The sequence below is a fragment of the Phalacrocorax aristotelis genome, chromosome 2 (assembly GCF_949628215.1).
Source record: "Phalacrocorax aristotelis chromosome 2, bGulAri2.1, whole genome shotgun sequence".
NCBI classification, from domain to species: domain Eukaryota; kingdom Metazoa; phylum Chordata; class Aves; order Suliformes; family Phalacrocoracidae; genus Phalacrocorax; species Phalacrocorax aristotelis.
This window is the reverse complement of record NC_134277.1, coordinates 22,647,034-22,665,489: the sequence shown is the minus strand read 5'-3', so window position 1 is coordinate 22,665,489 and position 18,456 is coordinate 22,647,034. Positions and strand designations below refer to the sequence as shown.

At 37.4% G+C, this 18,456-nt stretch overlaps 1 protein-coding gene across 1 annotated transcript in view; it reads left to right on the top strand.

Annotated features, from left to right (window-relative positions):
• The window catches only part of LOC142052498 (macrophage mannose receptor 1-like), a 33,887-nt gene that overhangs the window by 9,112 nt on the left and 6,319 nt on the right, over nucleotides 1-18,456 (top strand). The window contains exons 6-25 of the mRNA XM_075082691.1: nucleotides 366-512; nucleotides 1,439-1,621; nucleotides 2,165-2,322; nucleotides 2,722-2,832; nucleotides 3,921-4,036; nucleotides 4,466-4,614; nucleotides 5,097-5,296; nucleotides 5,604-5,731; nucleotides 6,336-6,423; nucleotides 6,893-7,028; nucleotides 9,121-9,159; nucleotides 9,266-9,429; nucleotides 10,340-10,407; nucleotides 10,847-10,947; nucleotides 11,597-11,739; nucleotides 12,911-13,016; nucleotides 13,814-14,010; nucleotides 14,455-14,557; nucleotides 16,781-17,013; nucleotides 18,198-18,363. Coding sequence (XP_074938792.1) covers nucleotides 366-512; nucleotides 1,439-1,621; nucleotides 2,165-2,322; nucleotides 2,722-2,832; nucleotides 3,921-4,036; nucleotides 4,466-4,614; nucleotides 5,097-5,296; nucleotides 5,604-5,731; nucleotides 6,336-6,423; nucleotides 6,893-7,028; nucleotides 9,121-9,159; nucleotides 9,266-9,429; nucleotides 10,340-10,407; nucleotides 10,847-10,947; nucleotides 11,597-11,739; nucleotides 12,911-13,016; nucleotides 13,814-14,010; nucleotides 14,455-14,557; nucleotides 16,781-17,013; nucleotides 18,198-18,363 — 2,736 coding nt within the window. The remainder of the gene's footprint in view (nucleotides 1-365; nucleotides 513-1,438; nucleotides 1,622-2,164; nucleotides 2,323-2,721; nucleotides 2,833-3,920; nucleotides 4,037-4,465; nucleotides 4,615-5,096; nucleotides 5,297-5,603; nucleotides 5,732-6,335; nucleotides 6,424-6,892; nucleotides 7,029-9,120; nucleotides 9,160-9,265; nucleotides 9,430-10,339; nucleotides 10,408-10,846; nucleotides 10,948-11,596; nucleotides 11,740-12,910; nucleotides 13,017-13,813; nucleotides 14,011-14,454; nucleotides 14,558-16,780; nucleotides 17,014-18,197; nucleotides 18,364-18,456) is intronic.

Genomic DNA, 18,456 nt, shown 5'->3' with positions numbered 1-18,456 from the left:
TAAACACGGTGAGGGGATAAGGAAAGGACTTGCTGCAGCCTTTCCATCAGTGCGGGCTCAAAGTTTACTCTCTCTTCTGTGCAAGCCAACAATTTTCACAAAACTTACAGGAGTGGTTTATTTTTGAGACCACTATTTTGCAATCAAATACGGTAGAAAGTGTGAATTATGCAACAAGCATCTAAAGAAATGTTTTGATGGGTACTTTTAAATTACATTTCCTTATCTCCAGTAGAAAAATAACTCTAGCAATAAAGTAATGAGTCCGTAATTGACACATGAAAAGGCTGGAAGCAAATTGTTCTTTCAGCTGCTGACATAAAACCTGTGCTACATAAAAATAGTTTGGTTTTTATTCTATGAAGGAAGCCCTGAGCCTGAGCCTGAGAAACACTGTGCAGTACTAAATCCCAGAAGAGATGCTAAATGGGAAAAACAGTCATGTGAGCTGAAAGTTGGCTATATCTGTAAAAAGGAAAATTCCACACTGGATCCTTTCATTATTCCATCAGGTATGTCAAGCAAATAAACACCCTTTGATAAAGACAGAATTTGTGTCACTAAAATGAAATTTCATGGCTAATTAAAGTAAAAAAAGAAAAAAAAGCATTGTCATTGTTCTTCTGCTTTGATAAGTGGCACAGAACAAAGCATACTGTTATTTCTTTAACCAAATATATTAAAATATTGGAAATGTTCCTGGAACCCAGTAACCACACAAGCAATTTTTTTTCCACGTTATTATTCACGATTCCAGAGGCACTGGTCTAAGCCATACGCTATCGCAAAAGTATGATGGACTGCATGGATGTGAAAATAAAGTTAGAGATGCCTCACCCTCCCTGAAGTGCATTCTAATGAAAATACCAAGGCTTATCACCGAAGTCTTGGAAGGATGCACCAACAGGCTCAAACCACCTTCCCAATGTGATCACCTGTAACCTAGAAAGATAGCAAAAAAGAGCAAGTTCCTTCAGACCACTTTTCTGCTGTACTTTTCTCTGATTTATTTAATGAGACTTAGTATGGAAAACCATGTGTTCAGACAGTTACTTGTGCTGCAGTAATAAGGCCTTTATGAAGTGTGAAAAACATCACTGGGTGGGGTATATTGTGTGAAAACACTACATATCGAATTCCAAAATATTCCTCTGTCCACAAGTGAATATTTCACACTAGTGAAGCCCCGTTACCACCAGCTCCATTATGTTTCTCTTTTGCTTAAATGCAGTATGTTTTCTGTAAAAGTATAGTGTGCAACAGCAAACAGACCAAAATGTATGTTTTATATGCATGAGGAATGAATAGAAGTACTGCTTATTTGTAATCACTCAATTTTCATTCTGATTAGTTAATTAAATGATTTCAAATGTAATTGCAGTTTTTCTAGACTTAAATTTGCACTGTTTAAAAACTTGAAATACCTATTGATTTTGAGGGGATGCAGAGCCTGTTAAATGCCCGGAAGGATGGTTGCCCTATGGAGATCACTGTTTCATGGTTTATAGAGACCCCAGAGTATGGACAGAAGCCCTAATTTCCTGCAATGAGAGCAATGGCAATCTGGCCAGTATCCACAACCCTGAGGAGCATGGCTTCATACTGTCTCAGCTTGGCTACGGTGAGTATTTCTACAGGCCAGTGTTTCGTACAAATGGAGAATTATATTATTAGAAATCTTACAGGATATATTAAAAGAATCTTATTTGTTTGATATGAATATTAATAGGGAAGCCCACAGATATATAGGTTAAAAAAAACCCACACACCAAGAAATCACAGGAGGAATCATTAGTGCTCTCTTCATTTTCTTTTTAATTCTTTTTGATTTTCATTTGTTTTTCACTCCATGAAATCACTTGAAGGAAATAACAGCTCTAGTTACTGCAGTATTTGGGTGGATTATCTGCTTCAGACACCTTGTAGCTGCAGATACAGTAATGGACTTTTACTGATAAAGCTGAGGAATCTCATTTCCTGCTGGTATCTCATTTTTTAATTTCTTGAAAGAAGAATGTGAATTAGATCTTAAAATAAACTCCACTGTCACTTAATCTAGATGAATTTGTGTTGTGATGTGGCAATTTCAGCTTGTCTCTATAAAGTCTTGCTCCTGTTGACTATTTCAAGTTAGGTACTAACACAGGCGAATTTCTGTTCTTAGAATCTGCGGATGAGCTGTGGATTGGTCTGAATGACCTCAACACTCAAATGTACTTTGAGTGGAGTGATGGGACTCCTGTGACATATACCAAATGGTTGCCTGGAGAACCAACCCATGCAATCAATGGTCAAGAAGATTGTGTCATTATGGCAGGAGAGGTAGAATGATTCCACATTTGTTTAGCATTATAGTATTTGGGTTTTTTTTCTATTTCTAGATTTTTTAATGAATGCAACTTAGAAACAAATCAGGGAATGGTATTTTCATTCAGAAAAAGGGTTATTCTAAATTAAATTTATAATTAAATTAGAGATAACTAGGCAAATGTTCATATCTGCTTGTGAGTGTACATTATATGCCAAGCAAATCTTAACACTCTGCCCATGACACTTAGCTTAACATAACCTCACAATTAAGCACAAACACTTGGAGTTTATTAAGAAGTACAAATCTTTATTCTCCCATTGACACAGTATTAAAAAAAAAAAATCAATAACATTTCTAAAGGAAACAGGTTCTGCCTCACTATTTTTCACCTCTTCCCAAACTGCATCTAGGATGGATACTGGGCAGACAGTGCCTGTGATAGAAAATTAGGTTACATCTGCAGAAGAGACCCAGTACAAGGAGTTTCTGGGACAGTAAAGACTGATCCTGCCTGCCTGAAGGTAAGAAGAAAGTATAATCAAGAATCTGGTTAGCAAAAATCCATTGCTTTCACAAGTTCCACTTGACATTGAAACCATCATATTTTTTTTTTCCCTAACAAGTGTGATTGTACATCAAATTCAGGGTGAGGATTTTCACTATATTTCCTTATTTAAAATAAAGTTATTTTGAAATTTTTTTCAGTCAATATCAGTCAGGCCCATTATCTCTCAGAACTGCCTGTGAAAGAGGCTAAAGCGATTGCTGCTGTGTTCTGCATATTTGTTCTATTTTTCTACAAACCATGTGCAGTTATCTAAGACATAGAAGAGATTTGGAACCATTTCTGGACTATGTGACATGATGCAAGATGACAAATCTCATCACTGAAGCCAAATCAAAACAATCAAATTGCTTTTAAGAATGAATTTGTTTTGAACAACTTATTGTATCCTACTGCTTTTTTTCCGCCTTCTCTTCCCCCCTCTTTTTACTTTCCTATTTACTACCTTTCTATACTTAGTAACATTTCCCACAGCTAGGCAGCAGCCAAATACTGAACACAGATTTACCTTTCTCAGAGGCAGCAAGCAAGTCTTGAGCTTGTATAGAAAGGAAAAGTGACTTGGAATTCAGCTGTAATTTTGACAATTTTGTTTTTCAATAGTTTTTATGCTACCTCTTCAGTCAGGCTTCTTAGGTTTGCTGATGAGTTAAATCTTATAATTAGTCTAGTTATTGTTCTTTTAGCCTGGAAACATCAGGAAACTTGAGTCAGCATCTCACTATAACACCGACTACTCTCTTTGGTTCTGAGCAAGGAATTATTTTACTCACTTGCTTCTGAATACACTCTCCGTTCTTGTGCCTCTGACTTTTTTATCAGTTAAAATTTATCAGTTAATAATTGTCAAAAAAGGAGTACTCATATGCATTAAATACCTTCTTTCTGGATGTTTACTAAGCTTAATTTCCATTAGTCCACTGGAATTCAAATTACTGCATTAGGTTATATTAAAAATATGTTGATTTAAGAGCAGACACTAAAATTCAAGCACTATAACGTATGCTTTTTTTACTGCAAATATATTCCACGTGTTCCTGACAGGGTTGGGAAAGACACGGTTTTTACTGCTACCTGGTTGGACCCATATCTGTAACATTTTCAGAAGCAAAGAAAACCTGTGAAAGGAGCAGTGGTTATTTAACAAGTGTAGGAGACAGGTATGAAAAGAGTTTTAAAACTGTACGTCTGATGGAATAATCTTGGAATTTTATAAAATAGTTGAGAACTTTCTGGAAAAAAAAGTATGAAACCAGAAGACCATAATATCCCTTTTCTGGAGGAAAAAAAGTCAGTTAATACAGTAGGTCTTTTCTAACTAAATATATTTTACACATTTGTGTTTTCCAGTACTTTACTCTGAAAAAACAGACCACAGCTGCTTCTGTTCTGTAAGAAGCAGTTTTTGAGTATAGCACGGCTACACCCACTATTGAAGCTAGTCCATCTGCTATCCAGTTAAGCAACATATTTCCACTTAAAATCAAACCTAATGGAGACTCCATTCGTTCTAGTTTTGTGTAGTTTAGGATGCTGAGAAATGGCAGACTAAGGGAAATCTAGGCTTAATCTGACTCCTGTCATTTCAGATATGAGCAAGCCTACCTGACCAGCCTCGTTGGTCTGAGCTCTGAGAAGTATTTTTGGATTGGTCTCTCAGACACAGAAGAGCAAGGGATGTTCAAGTGGGTGACTGGTGAAGGTGTTCTGTACACAAACTGGAACGCAGCAATGCCTGGTACTCTGCCACTGCAGTAAATTTATGCTACCAAGGAACTTTCTGTGTTGTAATTCTAAACTGTTTTCCAACTTTGCTTTGGCATCATCCATGATGACACATATGAACATTCTGCCTTTGAAATAGCAGTGTCTCTGATATAAGATGCCATGAAAATATTTCTTTTCTGGTTCTTCATTGTTTACAAGAGCAAAATCAAACTGACCTGAAAGGGTAAAATACTTTCCAGCCAAATCCTTGCAGTGAGTGGCATAGGAAAGACGCAGGCACAGCGTTGTTCATGCACTTGTACAGCTTTTCAAAAGGGACAGAAGATGATGAAGGACTCCACTTGCCAGTTTCCTCTTTTTACAAAGCTCCCCCTTTGAGCAAACACTAGACTTAGTATTTCAGAGTCTTTTGTAAATTAATCACATCAGCTTTAAAAATGTCACGGGGAACACTTTAAAACACGTTTCAATTTTCTTTTATATCTCACAAAGGGAATGAAGCTGGTTGTGTTGCCCTAAGGACTGGAAATGCAGCTGGACTATGGGATGTTCAGAACTGTGAAGTAAAGGCAAAATTTCTCTGCAAAAAACTAGCTGAAAAAATTACTCTTCCTCTTACTCCTGAAACCGTTTCTGATTCCAAATGTCCCTTGGGTTGGGATACAAGCAATAGCACTAATTCATGCTTCCGAGTAAGTATTAATTTTTCCAATAATCCTACTCATGACACAGAAGAGCACAAAATAGATAGGGCATCTAAACTTCAGAGATTGACACATTGCAAAAATGTAATAAGCTTTTACACAACTATTCATGGAAATCACTGCCATTATCACTCTATCAGCGCACATAAGGTTATCCAAGAAGCATACTCTTTAGTCCATATTATATATGATAACTGCAGTGGAATGTTTTCCTATTTTTCTTATACAAGGCAGTCAGCAGATTTATTTTTAACATGCTGTAAACATACTGTTCTACCTTAAATTTTATCTATAGGTTTTTGTGAGAGAAGAAAACCAAAAGAAAACATGGTTTGAAGCCCGAGATTTCTGCAGAGAAATAGGAGGAGACCTGGCTGCCATTAGAAGTGAGGAAGAAGAAACAGTGATAGAAAACTTAATAATGTAAGTAAACAAAACATCTAACAATTGATATTTTGTTGTAACAATACTTTATATAGGAATAAAAAAATATTTTGGAGTTGCTCCTGAGATAATTAGTTGAAAATCTCTGTTTATCATCGTAATTATAAGACAAAGAACTGAGAAAATATTTCATACGGGTACCATTTTCCAAGACATTTTTGGAGTTCCTAAGACTTGTCATCATCCACAAATCTTTTAAATTAAAAAGAAAAACCCAACCAGACAATGAAATAATTTGAATGCTTCTCCTTCAAACTAATTTCTAAGTTTGTTCACTGAACCATTTTGAAACTAAATTGCGACTTCCAGCAAACCTGAACATTTTGTTTCTCAAAGAACACTGTAATCAAAACAACAATGAAGAAAAACAATGTGCTGTGTTTTCAACACAACCATTCGTAAATTAGAAAATTTTTATGCATGAACTTCACTTACTTGCTAATGGGAGTTTGCTGACCAATGGCATTTTGCTCTTCTTAAAACTTTTACTCTATTTGAGTCTTATCCATTGTAACTTGCAAAACTTAACAGAGCTAACCACATACATCCGCTTTTTCTATGACACATTTTTTTCACACTCTAGAAAAAAATCCCCATCGTCTCAGCCTTTCTGGATAGGTTTGCAGTGCTTGGATCCTGATCATGGGCTTTCCTGGAGTGACGGATCCCCGGTGAGTGTTTGACCTTTCCAGTTACTTTCTGTTTTGATTTTTTTTGCTGTTGGAGCTGTTTCCATAAGTGGTGTGGATGAAAGTTGTACAAGAATTCCCAACATGGAGTGATAGTTGCAGCTACAGAGATGATTATATAAGTGGCCAATATATGAGAAAGGTCTCCTGATTTTTATTAGTCTCTGTTGATATATTTCCACATTCCTTTCCCCCACTATTGATTTATAACCTCATTTGATTTGAGTTTACATGGGACTGCTGGAGTCTGTTAAATGCTGCATAAACCCAGAGCCTTTCTTTTTTCTTGTGCAGTGACTATATTGCTTTAATAGCCCACATAGGCTGCACAGCCACAGCAGGAAAGTAAGCAGTGGTTTGAAACTTCAGTGCTACTTCTTTTTCCTTCCAGAGTACAACTTTTTTTCCCTGTTTGATAAGAATAAAAACCAAAGTTGTGTTTCTTCGGTAGGTGAATTATAAGAAAAATCATTATTTTTACAATACTGCATTTGAGTATTGTGGAGCAATCAGTGAAGAGCCTCCCATGTCATGGATTGAGGTACACTGTGAATACAGTCATAACTGGATTTGTGAAATAAAGAAAGGTAGGTTACTTTTTACTCTAAACTCACATTAGGAAGGAATTTAAGCTGAATCTATCAAAACAGTAAGTTCTACAAGTTACATGCTTGTAGATAATTTGGTTGATTTCACAGGAATTTTGCATAATGAAAAATAGGTCAAGACATGCAAGTTCAGAATAGAGTGTTTTAACTCTTAAAATTTCTCTTTTTTATTTTAAAATATATATTATATGATAAGCTTTACTGAAAATACACTTGTTTATGTAACTAGAATCATAGAAAATACGGTGAAAGCAACCTCAGGGGCTTATCTTGTAAAATCCACCACTCTGCCCAAAAGCAGATCTTTTGTCAAAACAGAAGCTCTGGCTGACATGAAACTGTGTTTTTTGGATCTTTTACTTGTAGGGAACTTCCAAGTTGGGGGCTAAGAGGGCAGAGAGGGAGAAAGAGAGGACTGAAATTAAAAAAAAAACCAACAAACTAGATTACTTTAAACCTCTGTATTTGTGAAGTGAAACTTCACTCCTCCACTCAGGTGTAGACTGAATGCTACACAAGGATACATTAGTCATCTACTTTAATTTAAACAAGACTACTAGCAGACTCCAATCATTCTTCCTTTAAGACGACATGAAAAGAAACTCCTGTAACAACCCGCTTGGTGTAATGAAAAGATGGTAATCCAAGATTCAGAATTTATATACCTTAAGGCAATAGGCATGCTCAAATCTTCCTCTCATACCAGCAGCAAAATCTCTAAATTTATACTTCTGTGGTGGTTTTTTTCAAGATGTAACTACTGTTGAGAAAGATACCCAGAGAAATAAGAGAAAAATCAGTTATAGCTTTGGACTGAGTTGCACATTTTATTTCCAAGACTTACAAGAGTGTTGCTTTGGTGGCTCTCTAGGCTCCTTCACATGAGCAGTAAGCGTTAATGTTTAAAGTGATACTTTTCTAACAAAGATAATTTCTGCCCTGGTGAATTATTCAAAATAATCTGATTCCAACCAAGGCACGCTGTCTCAGCTTCTCATGCTTAAAAAGGTACTAATCATAGGCATCTATCTCAAAAAGACGTTGTGAAGATACCTTTCCTGGTAACTTCCTTTCTAATTCCTCACCTGCATGATCAGAACAACTAAATATCAGTAGCAAAAGTGTCAATAGTTGTTGTATACTGTTAATTATTATTAGTGAGTGAATGGCAGAAATGATAACCTGAAGAAATTACCATCATTAGTCAGCAGTGTATAATGTCATACTGAAAGATGCTGAAATAGTCATAATACTTTGTACTTCCAGAACAGACATATTTTTTCTTTTAAATCTTGTAATGAAACATACAAAAGATTATTTTTAAAAGGTGACATGATATTTTTTTTACCCAAGCCCGTGTGTCAGACACTTCATTTAATGTTTTTCCACATACAGCAACACAAATATTATGATGAATTCCTCTGGAAAAAAATTAGAAAGTTGACATTTGTTTTACATTTTTATAGCTCTTGGCCTTGCATGTTTAGAGATAGATTACTCCAATATCCCATTCTGGGTGATGTGGAAATTTTTCATTTAAATTATTTCTCAAAAGCTGGTGGATTTTCAAGCAAATATTATTCTTCACAAAGTAGTTTCAAAGAAAAACAGAGTTAAACAAATGAATGCTAATAAAATTTTTAAAATATTTTGAAGCAAAAACGTGTTTAGTATTTGATTTCTTCTTCAGATACAAGAAAATGTCCATAAAGGATTTCTTATTATTGTGCAAAGTATATCAACATTGAAGTAAAGTATTTTCACTCTTTAGTTTTCTTTCAAAAACAAGCACTCATTCAGACTAACTCCAGTCACCTAATTCAGGCAACATTCAGGATGTACAAGATGCACTTACCAAAAATCTACCGAAACAGAGATGTAGGGCTGTTATTCCGTGAGCATCCATTTTTGTTCTCCACCAAAGATACTATATAAATATATTCTGCCCTGAATATGTAAAATATGGAAAAATGATAGGCATTAAGATAATTTCCACTAATTGAACACTTCTACTGGCTCAACGATTAAGAAACAATTTACATCTTCATTTTTTTTCCCCGTTTCATTACAGGGACACCCTTGAAACCGGAACCTCTGGGCCCTTCTGCCGGTAAACTTCTGTTCATTTCCTCTTATCTAAAGGGCGGTATCATGTAACAACACCAGCTTTGTGTAAGGGCCATGAAGAATACAGAGATTCCTCTCCTGTGTTGCAGCATATGAAGTCACGGAAGATGGCTGGATTTTAAAAGGGGACAAACAATATTTTTTCAGCACAGAAAAGACCTCTATGGAGAAAGCCAGAACATTCTGCAGAAGCAGTCATGGAGATCTTGCTACTATTGGAAATAATAGTGAAAGAAAATTTTTGTGGAAATGTGTAAGAGGAAATTTGACTATGTTATACCATATATGGCCTATATACCCTGCTGCATATGCTTGTGAAGTACAGAAGAATGTGCTTGTAGTGTAGTATTACTGTATTTATTAGCATTAGACTTAAATGTTCAATGAAAAATATTTATTCTACAGAATAGAGCTTCTCTTTAGGAAAATAAATACAAAAGAATTGACCATTTACTAGGGTGGGTATATTCTTGTATATTCTAATCTAAATAGAGTTCTGCCCATGACCAAACATTACAAGAAGCAATGAACAGGCAGATTAGGTGTACACTGAGAAAACTGTCCTTTTGCCAGGGTGGTTACCTCTCATCTGAATATCATATTCAAGAATATAGCATTACGTATAGATGCGCGGCTACTGCCAGTGTAGCTCTGATGCTCACATACCACATCATGTTGCTGAACAAAACAACTTTTCAAAGAAAGGTTTAACCTGGTCCAGGTCACACAACGTCCTTTCTGTTTCACACTGTTAGGTGCTTACTTTTATTATGTGAGAAAGGGTATGAAAAGAGGAGAGGACAGACAGCTTGAGACACAGGAATTACACGGCTGCTTAAGAACAGGAAAGTACCAAAAAATATTATACTAAATTTTATCTCAAGTCTTTCTTGTTTCTTTTTAAATTGAGAACACAACTTTGAAAGTTTTGATCATACCAGTAATGCAGCCAAAATTGGTAACGCAGTAATAAAGATCATAAAGCAAAAGTATGTGTTGTATGGTATTTACTGCAACTGGGGTCCTCTCTGGTGACTACACATGATCATTTATACAACGTGTATTCATCTATTTGCTGCCATAGCACAAAAATTACACTTTTTCATATTATATAACTACTAAATATTAGAAAGCACTAACTAAAAGTACATTTTTGTGTTTAGATCTTAAAGAAAGGCAAATTGGAGTCGTATCTCATAGGATTGATTCAGAATGCTGATCGACAGTTTAGGTAGGTAAAAAAGCTACGTCAAGATTCATAAAAAGCGGTTGTAGAAGTATTGTACTGCCAGAGTTCCTTCTGGAGGGACCACTGCAAGGGATTTAAATGCAGGTTCAGAGAGTTATACAGCATGTTGAAATCTATGCTCTCCCTTGGTTTAACTACGTTGTAAAGACACTGTTTCAGATGGCATTTTTATGGGGAATATATATGCCATGAATAGATAGATAAGGTCTGTTAAAAATAAATGCATTTTTGCTCTTTGACTTGACATGCATGGATTTCATTACCTAAGGCCTTTTAATCTTAATGAAAATTCAATTTGCAGATGGAGTCAGCTGTATTTTTTTTAATATATATTTTTGGCATGTTAAGGTAGATTTTTCTGAACTGCTGCATAAACATTGTCTGAGTAACTGCTACTGTTTTGTTTTTGGGTTTTTTTCAGTTGGATGGATGGAAGCCCGGTTCACTATGCAGCTTGGGCACAGGGTGAGCCCAACTTTGCAGATGCTCAAGAAAATTGTGTGGTCTTAAATAAAAAGGATGGTGAGTTACACAACTTTTTTTAAAAAGTACTTTTATGGGTAACCTGTTCATTAAAAATATCTTGCAAACTTCTTTAATCCATTCTTTCCCAGAAATTGGGAAAAATATGCATAATAAAGTACAGGCATTACAGCTGAGGTTTCTTCAGGGGCAATATTAGCCATAAAAGTGAAATATACAAAATTGATTTTAATGGGGAATGCAGGGACAATTTGATCACTGATTCTTCAGCTGCACAAACACTGTGTTCTATTCAAATCAACAGCAAATTGGTCTTTCAAAAAATAATTAGAGAGTATTTAGCATAGGAACAGAACATATATGGAGTTTCACATTTTATAGTGTTTTCACTGATAGTGTTGCTTTACACTTGCATATTTCAGTGCAACAAAGGTGTTCGGGTGGGTTCTGCTCAGAGGTCACAGAGCTGCCATATCAGACATCTTGTATGGCCACTACTCCTGCAGTCACTGCAGGACCAAAATCCCCCTATAAGCAGTGATGATGGGAGGCAGAGTTGAGCTGAAGCACGTTACCTCACATTCCCAGGCCGATTGCTTTTGAACCTACAAGCACTGAAGCCAGTTCATTTTCCCACGAATTTCAATCTTATTCAGTGTCTTATAATTTATATTTAAATTGATTTCAGGCTTGTGGAATGATGTCAGCTGTGGTTTTTCAAATGGCTATATCTGTGAGAGGCACAGAAGTTTTATAAAGGCAGCCCTTCCTTCAGAGGTACCTTCACCTCCTGGAGGATGTCCTCAAGATTGGCTTTTATTTAAAAATCAGGTATGATAAGATCCACCTAATCACAATGATATTAGTCCTTGGGAAGGTACTTAAAGATATACAAGAGGCCTTTTGCCTCTCAGATATCTTCTGACAGTGATTATCCAAAGTTGCATTAAAAATTGAACCAGTTGCCTAATTCTTGCAAAATAGTGGTTTTACAGACTTTTGTTTTCGTGAGAAGTGGTCATCTGAGATACATTGGAAAAACTGCTACACTCTAAATACTTTCAAAAAAATTGAACTGAATTCAACTGAAAGCACCAACTATATTGTAAAATCAGTCATTTGAGCTGGAACGAATCAGAAATTAGGCCACATTTTTCTAAACAGGCTTCAATGTAATGCTTGCCTCTTCCTAAAAGGGACAAACTTGACGTGCTTACTAAGCAAGGGTTCTATTTTCTAATATATGAAATCTTGTTACGAAAGCACCCATGGATGCTCACTCACACCAGTGGAGTTTATGCCAGTACACTTTTTTTGCATTTTTGTGACAGTTTTCAGAGTTGTTATTTTGCACAAACTATGCAAGATAGTTCTCTGACAGTGCTAATGGAGTGCCACAGAGCAGAGGGTGAGCTGTAAACATACAGAGGACACTCTAGGCGCTCTTATAATTACCAAAACCATTTCAAGGTGAATGTGTATTGGTAATATGATGACTATGCACTTTTTAAGAAACCATGACTCATATACTTCCCTTACTAAAAGAGCTGTAAAATTAAAAAGGCTGAATACGCACATGCGAGCACAGTGACCATAGGCTCTAGGTCAAAAATGTTTTTCAGAAACTTTACAATTCCAAATGAAACCCTGGGCTGGGCCTTTCTTTTTGAGTTAGCACTTCTTCATGTTTTACTAAGGATGGAGTACAGCTTCTCAAAATCCCTGAGTTGATTAACACATTAGATTCTCATCAAACACCTATTGTGCTTTATAAATGGTTGTTTGACTTTCGTTGTGATATTCTCAATCCCTCACAGAAAGACACAGAGTAAATTTCAAATTTGTGAATGGTTTTGCCTTGATTCCAGAGCCAAGTCTCTATTAACTTTGGAAAATTATTTTGTGGGTCTGAGCTGGGCTAATTTCTACTTAAACTAGTGCAATTCAAACCTAAATTCCTTTTGCTGTCATTCACTAACAGTTTATACTCATTTTTCCCTAGTGTTACAAATTTTTTGGCTCTTCCTATGAAAACTGGCATACTGCAAGAAGAACTTGTATAAACCTTGGAGGAAACCTGGCGAGCATACATAATGAACAAATACAAGGTATAGTGCAACAGCTCTTTAGGTAATAGACAGCGTTTATTCTGTATACAGTGGTCGTTTCCTGCAAAGAAGAACATGGCAAAAAGAGATAGTATGTAAATGTATGTATTTTATAGTATGTATACTCAATATGGGTTATATGGCCATAGCACGAAACATTTTTGGAAGAGCTGGAACCCTCTGTCTAGGGCATGCTAAGGGTTGCTTCCTCCTGTTGCATGCAAACTGCTTTACATTATTTATAGGGTATGAATTAGCATGAAATAAAAAACTCAGACCTGGCATATCTAGTTTTAGACATAGAGGAAGAAAAGGAATCCATGGTCTATTTCTGCCAGAAACAGAAAGGGATATATTACTATACCTCTCTGAAATGACTGCCTAAACTCTGAAACTTAAGTCAGCAGTAGAATGTCAGATGAAGGCAACTTTTCACCTCGCCCATGCTCACGGGCTTCCATTTTCAGCAGTATACAACTACATATTTCCCATGGTCAATCAGCTCATCCCAAGCATTGACATAAACGAACTCATTAGATAACATGGTGATCAGGAAAGTTTTTTGTATCTTTCTTCCTTCCAGTCTTGCTTCATTGTTCCAAATACTTTCACTCTTTGAGACTTTTCACAGGCAAAGGCTTGGCATAAACTTGGATGATTTTCTGATCAAATGCTGATTAAAATGTATTTACAAGACTTTAACTAAACAAAATACTTACTCGATGATTTGGTTATGAGCTGGTGTCTTGACTGATGACATGACATATTCATCTTTATTTCTATTGGCTCTTTTCCAGCTTTTCTCACTTACCAATTGAAGGATGTTTCAAATGATCTCTGGATTGGCTTGAATGATATACTCAGTGAACTCAACTTTGTTTGGACTGATGGAAGTGCTGTCTCCTATACCAACTGGGCTCCAGATTCCCCAAAACTTGTAGAACCTGTTTTGTTTCACAGTCTACATCCAGAAGATGGCCACAATCTGCAACAGGCAAATACCGCTTAGTGTTTACCATCAAGTTAAATCTGAGGAACAATATCACTTTATGTAAACAGCTCGCTTTGTTGGAGACATTGCCTCAGCCTTCTCCCCAAATTGTTAATCTACCTGTACACTGAGATTACCAATAAAAAGTTTCAATGTTTGAGTATTCTAGCTATCTCAGAGCACAAAATGGCATTGCTACAATTTTGCCAAAGAACTTGGCAAAACTGCAGCAATGGACAGGTTGAATAAAGATTGGATAGACTGAATAAAGTTTTCTTTTTCATAGTAATTTGCTGTTCATTTTGAAGAAAATATAAATGCAACATTAGGATTTTAGAAGTTAACACACATAGTGAAACTATCCAGGGGGTCCCAGTACTTTGTTTTACAACTTCTTTTATAACTTCTAATATCAATTAATTCATATTCTTTCTGTCACCCCAACAGTTCGATTGTGTTTCTTTGAAGAGAGGTCATGCTGATGACACAGGGAAATGGAAGAATGAGGAGTGTTATAAGTCCACAGGATATATATGCCAGAAGAATAGTGGTGAGTTCTGTATAGCTAATCTTGAAATTTATAACACAAGAATTAAAATCACTTTTCTAGTTTAACATGCTTTAGATCAGTTGTCTTTTTTTTTTTAGGTAAAGGATCAGTAAAACCTATGGACCCATCTTGCAAAACAGTGATACTTAGCAATGTTTTGGAGAAGGGGATGATAAATAAAATATCAGAATTTAGGAAAGCAAAATAATTTCATTTTTAAAAGTGTAATTAAACAGGTAAAACCCACAAAAAATGTAATTAGATACATTCATAATGATCTAGATAATATCATAACTGGTAAGTTTTACATTTATCCAAATAAACCTGACTGATAATCAGAAAGCTGCTAAGCTGTGAAGAATATTTTGAAAACACGTGGGGAAGATGTGCTGTTTTTGACTGATGGGGTAAATTTAATTCTACAATGTAAGACACTGTGAATTTACTGATTCAAATTTCTCAGAGGCTGAAATGGATTACTTTATTCAAGAACATTGTTTTGAAGTTATCTGTTACTTATAAGAAACTAATGAGAAGGTGTTCCACTCCATTAGTAAATTCCTACTACGGTTGTGAATAATGAAGATGTTATTCGGCCACTCAAGTCAAATATGTACCTCCAGATTTAACTGTTCTTGGGGTGGGTTTTTTTCATATAATCATAGAATCATTAAGGTTGGAAAAGACCTCTAGGTCCGTCAAGTCCAACTATCAAACCAACACCGCCATGTCTCCTAAACCATGTCCTGAACTGCCACGTGTACACATTTTTTGAACACTTCCAGGGATGGTGACTCCACCACCTCTCTGGGCAGACTCTTCCAATGCATGACCACTCCTTCAGTAAAGACATTTTTCCTAATATCCCATCTAAACCTCCCCTGATGCAACTTGAGGCCGTTTTCTTTCGTCCTACAGACCAGCACCCACCACGCTACTACCTCCTTTCAGGTAGTTGTAGAGAGTGATAAGGTCTCCCCTCAGCCTCCTCTTCTCCAGACTAAACAACCCCAGCTCCCTCAGCTGCTCCTCATAATACTTGTTCTCCAGACCCTTCACCAGCTTCACTGCCCTTCTCTGGACATGCTCCAGCAACTCAATGTCCTTCTTTGTAGGGCCCAAAACTGAACACAGTATTCGAGATGCAGCCTCACCAGTGCCAAGTACAGGGGGACGATCACTTCCCTACTCCTGCTGGCCACACTATTCCTGATACAAGCCAGGATGCTGTTGGCCTTCTTGGCCACCTGGGTACACTGCTGGCTCATGTTCAGCCGTCTGTCAACCAGCACCCCCAAGTCCTTTTCCGCTGGGCAGCTTTCCAGCCACTTTTCCCCAAGCCTGTAGTGTTGCATGGGGTTCTTGTAACCAAAGTGCAGGACCTGACACTTGGCCTTGTTAAACCTTTACAGTTGGCTCCAGCCCATCGATCCAGCCTGTCCAGGTCCCTCTGCAGAGGCTTCCTACCCTCAAGCAGATCAACAAACCCACCCAACCTGGTGTCATCACACTTACTGAGGGTGCACTCGACCCCCCCATCCACATCATTGATAAAGATATTAAACAAGACTGTCCCCCAAAGTGAGCCCTGGGGCACACCACTCATTACTGGCTGCCAATTGGATTTAGCTCCATTCACCACAACTCTCTGGGCTCAGCCACCCAGCCAGTGTTTTGCCCAGCAAAGAGTACACCTGTCTAAGCCATGATCCACCAGTTTCTCCAGGAGAATGCTGTGGCAGACAGTGCCCAAGGCTTTACTAAAGTCCAGGTAGATAACATCCATAACCTTTCCTGCATCCACTAGGTGGGTCACTTGGTCATAGAAAGAGATCAGGTTGGTAAGGCAGGACCTGCTTTTCATGAACCCACGCTGGCTGGGTCTAATCACCTGGTTGTCCTGCACATGCCCAGGACAACATAATATACTCAAGATGAACAGCTCCAGAACAGCTCTTTCCTGGTACCAAGGTCAGGCTGACAGGCCTGTAGTTCCCTGAATCCTCCTTCTGGCCCTTCTTGTAGATGGCATCACATGGGCAAGCCTCCAGTCATCTGGGTCCTCCCCTGTTAACCAGGACTGCTGATAAATGACGGGAAGTGGCTTGGTGAGCTCCTCTGCCAGCTCCCTCAGCACTCTCGGGTGCTTCCCATCTGGCCTCATAGACTTGTGAGCGTCCAGGTGGTGCAGCAGGTTGTAAATGTCTTTTCTTATTCCTACAGATCCTGAACTCTTTAAGTCATCAGCAACAGTGCTGGACTTCGCTTTTGACCATTCTGGTGGCATTAGCTATTCTGTTACCCATTCCAAAATGAACTGGGAGGAAGCACAGAAAAACTGCAATAACAATGCCTCAGAACTTGCCAGCATTTTAGACCCATATAGCCAGGCACTGTTGTTCTTACTTGCACAGGAATATGGAGAGCCTCTGTGGATTGGTCTTAACAGCAATGCGGTAAGAACACACACATTACATACAGGTAGTCAAACTGACAGTGGACCTGATCTTACTTTATGTTCTCATTTTGTAACTTATAGGAAATTCTGCCAGTATAGTGCTGAAAACAGCATGTTACATCAGTACAGTACCCATTTACACTTGAGTTCCTCAAATAAGGCTCATACAGGGGAGATTTTAATGAACTAAGAACTCTTACATGCTTTAATAAAAGGAAATGCTCCTGCAAACCAATATATACCAATGCTGCGTGCTGAGTCATTTAAAGGGTCTCAAATATAAATTGTAAAATCTTCCACATTTTGAGTTTATTTTAACCTAAAAGATATTCCAGGAACAACATGCATCCTGCCCTCCTGCCATGTGTTTATGTACCTCAGGGATCAGTGACATGTTATCTCAGGTCGCACATCTGAGACCTGCAAAGGAATGGTTTTCACATATGAGTTCATGCTCACACATTCTAGTAGAGTAGTCTCATTTACAGTAGCAGTAGCAAAATAGAGCTGTGGACATAAACAGGGGTAAAAATCAGTTAAAGGAATCTGGAGTCTATGTGATATGGTACATATTGATCAACTGATATATTTTTTCATTTGGAAATGCAATTGGACTCATTGCTTCCATTAAGAAGTTAGAATATTATGGGAAAAAAATCCTTTCTGTTTGTGAGATGTCTACATCAGTTGTATGACAGGGGAGGGTGAACATTTGGATGGTAGGTGTGTTTTGACATGGTACACTCTTTCCCATGAATCATAGTCACGATAACAACAACAAAAGTGATGGGTATCAGCGCTGCTTATTAAGAACACGCTCACCCACAGTCCCATTTCCTATGGAGATCATTGGGTGGTCGTACCAGCATGTCTTCTCTGACTCTCAGTCTTATGTCTTCTCTCATGCCTCCCTTCTTTTCCCTTCCATTTTCCAATGCTTGAAAAATGCTCTGATTTAATGTTACATACTTTTTGGAGGGCAGGAGAAAAATAATCTGTATTCATATTTGTAGATAACAGACACTGTACCTTTGGTTGCAGTTAGCATTTACAAGCACAAAAAGGGGGCACTAGCAAGCATACAATTCCATACTGGTTACATGACAGTCCTCTTGAGGATCCCATGTAGTAGCTAGGTCACTCTCAGCAGCCTTGAAACTAATGTATAGATTTTGCTTCCAGACCAATGGCAAATATCAATGGACTGACAGATGGAGATTAGTTTACAGCAAGTGGTCCAGTGGGGAACCAAAACAGACATTAGCATGTGTCTACTTTGACACCGATGGCACCTGGAAGACAGCTTCTTGCCAGGAAAAACTCTTTTCTGTTTGTAAAAAATCAGATGGTAAGCAATTAAATATAATGTTTAACTAGAGGGTGTGTAGATTTATCAATTGTGCAAAATATAGTAAGCTACTGCCAAAATACTTGTTTTATA